The sequence below is a fragment of the Scomber japonicus genome, chromosome 14, assembly GCF_027409825.1.
Source record: "Scomber japonicus isolate fScoJap1 chromosome 14, fScoJap1.pri, whole genome shotgun sequence".
In the NCBI taxonomy this organism is placed as follows: Eukaryota; Metazoa; Chordata; class Actinopteri; order Scombriformes; family Scombridae; genus Scomber; species Scomber japonicus.
Window position 1 is genome coordinate 5,544,572 of NC_070591.1, and position 10,658 is coordinate 5,555,229.

At 40.2% G+C, this 10,658-nt stretch overlaps 1 protein-coding gene across 1 annotated transcript; it reads left to right on the forward strand.

Annotated features, from left to right (window-relative positions):
• The first annotated feature begins 1,713 nt into the window (after nucleotides 1–1,713).
• On the forward strand, nucleotides 1,714–3,194 carry LOC128373307 (transcription factor Adf-1-like). Its single transcript, XM_053333596.1, has 4 exons — nucleotides 1,714–1,843; nucleotides 1,987–2,259; nucleotides 2,638–2,751; nucleotides 2,899–3,194. The coding sequence occupies exons 1-4, from the start codon at nucleotides 1,714–1,716 to the stop codon at nucleotides 3,192–3,194; spliced, it is 813 nt and encodes a 270-aa protein (XP_053189571.1).
• Nucleotides 3,195–10,658: the final 7,464 nt, after the last annotated feature.

The following is a 10,658-nucleotide window of genomic DNA, read 5'->3' on the forward strand; positions in this document are numbered from 1 at the left end:
AAGTTAAATCGGAAGTTAAAAAAACGAAGTTAAAAAAACGGGAGTAAAACCGGAAGTAAAAAGTTAAAAAAGTAAAAAATAAAAATAAAAACCGGAAGTAGAACAGGAAGTAACAAAGTACACCCGGAAGTAAAAAAAAAAAAAGTTTTACAATATTAAAATAATAATCAGCTTTAAAATCATTAAAACCGGAAGTAAGACCGGAAGTAAAACAGGAAGTAACAAAGTAAAACCAGAAGTAAAAAAAACGTGAGTAAAACCTGGAAGTAAAAAATAAAAATAAAAACCGGAAGTAGAACAGGAAGTAACAAAGTAAAACCGGAAGTAAAACGGGAAGTAAAAATGTAAAACAAGAAGTGAAAAAGGAAGTAAAAAAGTAAAGAAAGCAAGTAAAAAGTTTAGTTTCTATAGCGCATTTCATACACAATGTATGAAAGTATAAAGTTAAATCGGAAGTTAAAAAAACGAAGTTAAAAAAACGGGAGTAAAACCGGAAGTAAAAAGTTAAAAAATTATTAATATTAATGCAGCATGAAATAATAATCAGCTTTAAAAATCATTAAAACCGGAAGTAAGACCGGAAGTAAGACCGGAAGTAAAACAGGAAGTAACAAAGTAAAACCAGAAGTAAAAAAAACGTGAGTAAAACCTGGAAGTAAAAAATAAAAATAAAAACCGGAAGTAGAACAGGAAGTAACAAAGTACACCCGGAAGTAAAAAAAAAACTTCCTGTTTTACTACAATATTAAAATAATAATCAGCTTTAAAATCATTAAAACCGGAAGTAAGACCGGAAGTAAAACAGGAAGTAACAAAGTCAAACCGGAAGTAAAAACTTTACACCATTTGACATTTTCAGGAGCATTCAGTCTTACTTTTGGTTTAAAAAAATGGTGCAAATGTCATTTCAAATGATATAAAACCAACAAAAATACTAAATATACATTTTAACAAACCTGATGCTGCTTTTAAAACATTAAGATATTGTTGAATTGTTCATCTTGCCAACCCTTATTATTTATCACTGACCCACATACAACATGTTCGATCATAATCCAACAGGAATGTGAGCAATGAAATGCAACATGCTGACCATATTCATACTAATCTTTTAATATTTGTACCTTCCTCAGAACAAACTGAATTAAAATGAGGGAACAGACAGAAACATAGGTGCAATTAATAATATTAATAAAGGCTATATTGCACCTAGCTGTGAGCTCCTGAGGCCCTGCTATTGTGAATGCACATATTTTAACTTTAATGCGTATACTGAGCATTAGATCAGAGCTTTGTTTGCATCTGCAGCCGCATACCGAAGCCGTTAACAGATATATATATAACATAAATCCAACCTTTTTTATTATGTCTTACATTCCTGCAGTGAGAAATAGCTGCTGTGTGCTTGGAAATGGACCATGGATTAAATCCTTAAGCCGTGTTCACACCAAGAGCGTTGGACGCGATTTTGCGTCGAGATTACATGTAAAGTCAATGCAAACACGCGATTGACTGCTTTGCGGCGCGATACACGCGTCACACGCGACGCGATGGACGCGATGCTGCGAAAATCGCTTCAACGCTCGAGTTGAAAATATTGAACTTTTGCAGCGACATCGCGTGACGCCATTCCGCAGCAGCCTATCAGCGTTGAGATTCTCCTGACGTCGCTGACGTCACTGACGTCGCCGTCCTGGATCACTCTTCTACAAGATGGAGGACAAATTGATTATTGCCGTTACAGCTCACCCCGTGCTTTACGACACGTCCTGTCTCCTTTACCGGGATCGGTATAAAAAGGAGCAGGCGTGGAGTAAAGTAAGCGAGGTGGCTGGATTACCTGGTAAGTTCTGTAAATATGTATTTGTTGCGTGTTTGCAGCTATTGGTTAGCATTAGCATAGCCCCAGTTAGCGTAGCTGGCTTTCCCGGCATAAAGTTACTGGTTTACTAGATTCAACAGTTAATGTACGTGTGTTCTTGTCAGTTGATGTGTGTCGCAGGAAATGGAAGAGCCTCAGGGACACTTATATGAGGGAGAGGAGGAAGGTGACAGAGACGAGGAGTGGGTCAGCAGCAGGGACAGCGAAGAAGTGGAAGTACTTCGCGGTCCTGTCTTTCCTCGACCCCTTTGTTGCCCCCCGTGAAACAAGCGGGAACATGGGGGCAGGGGTCGAGGAAGATGGGGCCGTGGAGTACAGTGTAGGGTCCATGGAGGACGAGGGAGAGACAGCAGGCTCATCAGGGATTACCATCGGAGGTTTGTTGATGAATGAACACACACACAGAAACGACATGGAAACTAGTTTATGTATAAAATGATAACTGACTTGTATTGATGTGTCAGTACAGATACTTTTTTCACAGCCTGCACTAAAAAAATGTCAAAATAACTAATCTGTACTCTCACCTATACCAAACCTACAAGTTAAAATGTGAAGAATGAAGGGCACTAAAACATCATTTGCTTTAAAGTGTTGTGGAGGATAGATATTGCTATGGCTAGAACAGTATGTTGTATTAAATGACTGCATCTGTAAAATGCTTTATGTGCTGTAATTGTTAGAATAACCTAGTCCTAGTCAATTAATATACTGTATGAACAAAAAAAACTAAGACATGTTTGTCACTACTACAGCCCAAGCAGATTCTGACATTGAGCCAGAGTCTGCTGGTGCTCCCCCTGATGATGGTCCAGCTGTCTCTCCCACTGCTGTCTCTGCTGCTTCCCCTGCTGCTTCAGTGCCAAGAGGTATGTACAAGACATATTTAAGATAGTTTAATAGATAATTAATTTAAGATATTTAAACAAATATTAATTTGGATATTGAGTTACTTCTAACTATTGCATTTTTTGGACAGTAGTAGTTTCATAAACTGTTTTTTCTATTTCATACAGCGACAAAGAGGTCCAGGAAGAGAGCCAGGGAGGAGGAAAACTCCGCCGACTCCAACAACAGACGGGCGGAGTTGGAGACTCTCGTCCTGGACACCCTGAACGGCCTGAAGCAGCAAGCTCAGCAAGCTCAACCTGCTCCCCAGCCTCCCCCCTCAGAGGATGAATTATTCCTCAAAAGCCTGGTTCCTTCCCTGGAGAGGTTGTCACCCCAAAGGAAGGCATTTGTAAAATTTCAAATTCATAAACTTATTTATGAAGCCAGCACTGTTGTGCTCAATTTGGAACCTGCCGAGTAGCTATTTAGCAATGGGGCAGCAATCACTGCAGGGAACGTATCAGACTTTTGAGGAATCATTCATTTTGTTCATATGTGTCCCTGAGGCTCTTCCATATGTTATTTATTTTTTATTGTTTTTGTACATATATATTTTTTATTTTTTTTTATGACAATTTAATTAATAAAATATAAAAATCTCAGCTGTCTTTCGTCTACTCTTACCTACAGTGAACATTCTCACCAGACTTCAGATATTTGTTGCACACCCACATTGTGTACTGTAAACTTTGATTCAAGCTGTGCAGAGGTTATTCACATAAACTAAACAACTTATTTTAACCTCTTAAAACACACTGTTCCATCTACGGGACGGGTCAGAGGTTGGGAGGTAGCCACAGCATTATGTGGGACACTGACTAATCATTTACAGGACAAAACAATACCAAATAATATCAGATGGAACCACTGATATGATAGTTAGCATATTTATCATGTCATGCACATTTTATGTTTATTGTATTGTTGCAGACATGCCAAATTAAAGCATTATTATCTCACAATATGATATGAATTCATGAACACCTGCATATTATTTTTGGTGCTTATATACATCACATTTTTATTTCTGTGTCAATATATAGTATTACTGCAGGATGTTTGTTCAATAGCGATGTGTGGGTGGCTCTTAAAAGAGCCGTTGGGGGAATGCTTGTGCATTAAACGCTGGGTTGCCATGGGACCGCTCCCTCTGCGGAGAAGTACTCTGCAAAGGTCTCCCGAACCCGGACGGCCTCTCTTGCAGCGTTGTTTGCTGCAAGTCTTCCCAGACCTGGCAGCGGCTCCACCTCACAAGCTGGTAGGTTGCCCATCGTCCCAGGCGTGGTCTTCTGCAGGAAGTTGTGCAGCACACATGTCGCCTTCACACACTTCTCTGCAACCTGTGTACGGACCTCCAGGGAACGCCGGTACATCCTCCACTGGGCTGCCAGGATGCCAAAGGCATTCTCAACCACCAGCCGTGCCCGGGACAGCCGGTAGTTGAAGATCCGGCGGTCTCTGGGAAGGGTGCGCCCGGGGAATGGCCTCATGAGGTTTCTCCGGAGTGGAAAGGCCTCATCGGCAACCAAGACGTGTGGCTGGGGTCCTCTGTGGTCAGCTCCTGGTAACGGCCGGTCAGCAGGCAGATGAAGGGTGCCAGAGCGGAGTGCTCTACCAAAAGCCGAGTTGGCCAGGATACCGCCGTCGCTCGTCCTTCCGTAGCCCCCGACATCAATGACCCTGAAACAATACTGGGCATCGACAACAGCCAGGAGGACGATGGAGAATGTCCCCTTATAATTAAAAAATTGGGACCCGGAGTTGGCAGGGGCTTGAATGGCGACATGCTTCCCATCCACAGCTCCACAGCAGAGAGGAAAATTCCACCGCTCCTCAAACCCCTCTGCGATGGACCTCCACTCCTCTGTGGTGGGCACAGCCATGAACTCCCCCACGAGGCAGTCCCAGATAGCGGACACCACATCAGCCACGATCATGGACACAGTGGAGACCCCAACACGGAAGCTGTTGGCGATGGTCCTGTAGGAGTCACCAGTGGCCAGGTATCTGCATCATAGAAAACATTAAATTAAGCTGAGTTGTAGCATGCAGTGATACTTTATGTGGCAGTTTATATTTTATAGTATATATTTTATTTAGATCAGAAAATACACAAATACATAGGCCTACAGCATGCATCAAATCCATACTCAAGACTCAAAATACAAAACATATTATTGTGTATTTTTAAAGGATTAAACTACAATCAATGGCTTTTTAAGAGAGTTATGAGAAAGTCACCTATCAACACGGTAACCAGTTAAACCGAAACACCGGCTGTGAAGCAACATTTCTCAGCAAAGCAGCAGCAGCTAAATCTCTCCGTCAGGATAAAGTGAATATTTATTGATTTTAACACAACAATACACAGCTACTCACCGGAGACAGATGGACAGGCGCTCCGCAGCTGAAATGGAGCGCCTGTAGTTGGTGTCCTGCCTGGAAATCCTGGCGCCAACCCTCGCTAGCAAGTCCTCAAATTGAGCTACGTTCAGCCTGAAGTACCGCTGGAAACGGCCATCATCCAAACGGAGCTCCTGAATGAGCCGGTGGTACTCGCCGAGCTCTGTGCGCCTCCGGAGGATAGTATGCACCCAGAAACGACGGCGGCGGTTGACCCTCCGACGGGTGTCGGACGTCCAAAGTAGGTACAGCGCAGCGATGGTGGTAAACGTTGTTATCTCGTCCATGGTTGAAGAGAAAAGAAAGCAATGTTGCTGTGTCGTCAAAATGGGCGGGCTCGCGATGGCGCGATGACGCGATGACGCGAATGTACACAAAATGGTCACGCTTCAAAACTTGAGCGACAGCGCGACAGATTTTCATTTGTCGCGCCGCAAAATCGCGTCCAACGCTCTTGGTGTGAACACGGCTTTAGTCATGAAGCAGAGAAGGCTGGGTTTGCTGAGGTGATCTAAGCATCTTCAGAATTAGTCACTTTTATGCAAATGTGTGAGTATAACCTAAAAAAGCTAAAATCTTTCCAGGGAACAGCAGCAGCAGCAGCAGCAGCAGCGGTGGTGGAGGATCTAGTGTCTGCAGCTCTCTACTGTCTGGCTACATTTCAAAATCCTTCACAGTCAGTGATGTAGAGGTAAATAAAAAGCTGGGTAAACAATGCTTTCATGTCGGTAATCATTTGCATATGCTGTCTTCTATTTTAAAATACCTCACCGTCTTATAAACCTACTGTGCTCTAAAGAGTGTGTGTGTGTGGGGGGGGGGGTTGTCATTTCAGGAATCAGAAGTAAATTAAAGGGTTTTAACTAGGGCTGTCAGCATTAATCGCGATTAGATTAATGCAATCCATAATGCGTTAATTTTTTTAAATCGCATTTTAATGTTGCAAGCCTTTTGGTCCCTTCTACTCACCCGTAGACGGCTCCTCTAGCTGTAGCGCTATGCTTTGAAGTGGCCTCCTGCAGTAAACCTACCGCGCTGATGGAAAGTAAGAGAGCTACTGGACTTTTGAACGGCTTGTTTAACTTTAAAACACTTCCAGACGCTTCAGTTGACAAGTCAAAAGTAAAATGCAACCTGTGTCAAACGGAGTTCAACTACCACCGGAGTACGTGGAGTTTGAGTTAGCACCTCCACGCTAAACACCCAGGTGCAGCCAAGCCAGCCTCAGCTCCACCAAAGGACCATTTTGGAGTGTGGGAGTCGCAGCAGAGCCGTGATTGATTCCCAGTTAAGACACTCTGGTAAGAAATGCTTTACATTATGGGCTTAAAACTGCCTTGAAATGTAAAATAACAGGATTTTAAACATGCAATTCAAAACGTGATTAATCGCAATTAACTATGGAAATTATGCGATTAATCGTAATTCAAAAAATTAATCGTTTGACAGCCCTAATTATATTATATCATATTATATTAGTTACATCTCCTCAGTGGAAGCAGGGACACAGAGACAATCACTGGAAGGCTCAAAGTAACTTAAAATGTATTCGCAGTGATTTACAGTATTTAAAAATATTCAGAAAGTTGTCGACATGTGGAGGAGAACAAAGTGGAAGAGCCAAAGTAACAGAACAATGAATAAAATAAAACTAGACCTTACTAATAACTATGTGAATACACTTTAAATCATGACATGAAAAACAACAATATAAACAGCAGAATGAAGGAAAAGAAAGCAAATGGAAAGACAGCAACTATGAAAACAGCAGGAAAGGAAATAAATACATAGAATAAAATAGATTTTTATATAAACATATATCAAACGTATTTTGACTACAGGTCCCCAGATGAAACGAACAGTGTAGTCCACATTTTAAGCTTTTTATAATGCCAAAAAAGAGAGTTATAAAAAATAGTAAAAATGTGAATCTGAGGAAACAAAAACTGACAACTGAGGTTCTCCACTTTTAAACTGATAATGTGTTCAGAGAGTCGATATAAAAAGCTAAAAAGATATTATTAATGTCCAGAGTTGATTTTTATTCCCACTTCTCTGCGACTCTGCGTCCTCATATGGGGACATTTTGGGTTTTCTGGACCTTCTACTTCATTCTGCTTAGTTTTAACAAAAGCACAACTCAGTATGAAACTATCGATGAATTATAAAAAATAAATAAAACAGTTAGCAGGCATTTGGCCAAGTCAATCAGCAGTCGAGTTCTACTTTAATGAGCAAAGTCACAATCTAACAGGAATAAGTTGTTTTATTAAAATATAAAACTTAAAGGATTTTATACTGAAAATACTTTTTTTTCTGTTTTCTTTCAAACGATGTTGTATAATCTAATCTTGTAGAAATCAGACTGAATCTCATCATATGAAGATGTTTTCCACAGATTGTGGCATTAATATTCTGAGTATATATTATAATACACAATACTATGATGGGCTGTTAGTGTTTTCTGCAGTTGGGTTGTTTTTTTTTGTTTTCTTGTTTGTTTGTTTTTTGCATTAAAAAAAAACAACAACTAGCTGAGGCCAAGCTATGACATCACATTCCATTATGGCTCTGGAACCCCGGTGATGTCATACAGCTCGATGATGTCATAGGGCCACATTAACTCAGAAACTCTAAAGTCAGAGACCATCGAGGCAGGGATCATTTTCTCAGTGACACTCAGAGCGTCCACTAGGAAAAAGCTTTTCACACACTTCACACAAACTCTCTATAGATCTGATAGAATCTGTGTTGAACCGAAATGGCGAGAAGAAATATCTCAAGACATCAAGTAAGAATTATTTTTAACCAGAAATTCTTTTGGCAATTTTTTTTTATCTACTTATTTGATTCAACCAAAAATCATTGTGTGAAAGGGAAATATTTTAAATAGTTAGTTTGATATGTTGCAGTTGGGTGTTGAAATATTAAACATCTGTATTTAAGAGACTTTATTTAAGAGAAATACAGAAACTATATTTGACAGACTGAAACAATCGTAACTTGTTGCATGAAAATGATTTACTTGTAGTTGTTAAGGCTTATAATAAAACATGGACTTTAAGACAGTGCATGTACATAATGTTACTGTTTGAAAATAATGATTATGATTAATGATGATAAAAAAAGTATCTCACATCCTGTTAGATATTTCAGATGTATTTTTATTTAAATATTTTCTCAGGAGAATGAAACAATTAGTTTTAATGGCAGCAGATCATCCAGCTGTATAAATAAGTGTAAAGATGAAGGACTTCCTGTGTGTCTGTGTGTATCTACAGTGAGAATGGGACAGTATTTTTAACCTGCATGTACATTTCTGTCTTTCAGGCATTTAGCCAAATGCAGCGCGATAACAGCAATATCGCGGAGTCCCTGCGTCAAGCGCTGCTGGACTCGATAACAGAAAATAAGAAGCTGGTCTCAGAAGTCTCTGCAATAAAGCAGCAGCTGGCCGACCGAGAGATGAGCAGCGAGCAGGAACGAACCAAACTGCTCAGTGAAAAAAACACTTTGGCTGCAAATCTGTCTCGGGCCAATAAAAAGTTCAGTGACATGGAGGGAGGCACCAAGCAGCTTCAGAAGCAGATGTACGACCTGCGTTGGGAGACGAAACAGAAACTGAAACAAAAAGAAGAAGAAATTCGTTCCCTGAAGCAACCCCTCCAAGAGGAAGTCACTAAACTAAACAGCAAGCTTCTTAAAGAGAAGGAGGCTGCTGCTGACCTGGAGAGGAAGCTGCAGCAGGTCAGCCAGGAGAAGGCCGACATGACGGCGATCATCAGCCAGAAAGAGAAGGAGCTGATGGACAGTTTGGCTGAACTGAGCCAACACAAAACTAAATATGAAGCTCTGGAGAAACGTCTCTCTGATGAGGAAGCAGAGAGAAAGTCCAGAGTGGAGAAAGCAAAGGAGCTGCATCTGAAAGTAGAAGATGAGCGACTCCAGACAGTTCAATCTCTCCAACAGGAAGTCACTGAACTAAACAGCAAGCTTCTTAAAGAGAAAGAGGCTGCTGCCGACCTGGAGAGGAAGCTGCAGCAGGTCAGCCAGGAGAAGGCCGACATGACGGCGATCATCAGCCAGAGAGAGAAGGAGCTGATGGACAGTTTGGCTGAACTGAGCCAAAATGAGATCACCATCAAGACAAATGAGTCTGAGTGGAAAATGAAATACAAAGCTCTGGAGAAACATCTCTTACAGGAGGAAGCAGAGAGAAAATCCAGAGTGGAGAAAGAACAGGAGCTGCTGAGAGAAAGTCTGAAAGTCAAACATGAGCGACTCCAGAAAGAGAAACTCATGAAGGAAGAGATCGCTAATCTGACTCAGGCCAATCAAAAGCTCAGTGACATGGAGGGAGGCACCAAGCAGCTTCAGAAGCAGATCTGCGCTGGGAGACGAAACACAAACTGAAACAAAAAGAAGAAGAAATTCGATCCTTGAAGCAATCCCTCCAACAGGAAGTCACTGAAATAAACAGCAAGCTTCTTAAAGAGAAAGAGGCTGCTGCTGACCTGGAGAGGAAGCTGCAGCAGGTCAGCCAGGAGAAGGCCGACATGACGGCGATCATCAGCCAGAAGGAAGCTGAATATGAAGCTCTGGAGAAACGTCTCTCAGAGGAGGAAGCAGAGGAGGAAGCACGTCTGCAGCTCCTGGAACAGCAAAACACTAAACTACAGGTACGAACATTCACATGTGATTAATAAGCTTTATTTATTTCAGAGTTTCACTTTTAAACACAGAAAATAAAGATTCATTATGTGTTTGTTGGTTTGTTTCAGGAGCTGGCTCAACTAACGGACAAAGAAAAGATCAAAATGAGAAAGAGAGAAAAGAAAGCCCAGAAGGAAACAGAGGAAAGATTAAAGAAAGAGATACAAGAGAAGGAGAAGGAGGAGAAGAAGAGACTGAAGAGAGAAAAGAAAGAGCAGAAAGAACACGATAAGAAAGAGAAGGAAAGGTTAAAGAAAGAAAATAAGGAAAGGAAAGATGGAGAGAAAAAAGAGAAGGACAGAAAGAGTAACTAAAGAGACTTCTGTCATCTCTCCATCCATCCATCCATCACACAACACACACACACACTACACACAACACACACACACACACACTACACACCACAGATTAACCAAATATTATTTATTATATAATTAATTTGGAAAAAAGCAAAAAAAAAAGCAAAAAAACTGAAAAATTATAAATATAATGTAAATAATCCTGTAAATACATCAAATAAGAATGTAAATATAAAATAATGTAAATACTAAAAATAATACTTTTTTATAGTAATTATATATTTTTATAGTAAATCATATATTTATATTAAATCATATTTTTATAAATAATCATGTATCCTATAATAAAAACTATATATCTGTAAATATCTGTATATATAGTTTAATATTAAATAAATAAAATAATATAAAATAAATGAAAAGTTTCAGTTTTTTTGTACTTTTATTTTATTTTTAATAGAAAACATTCA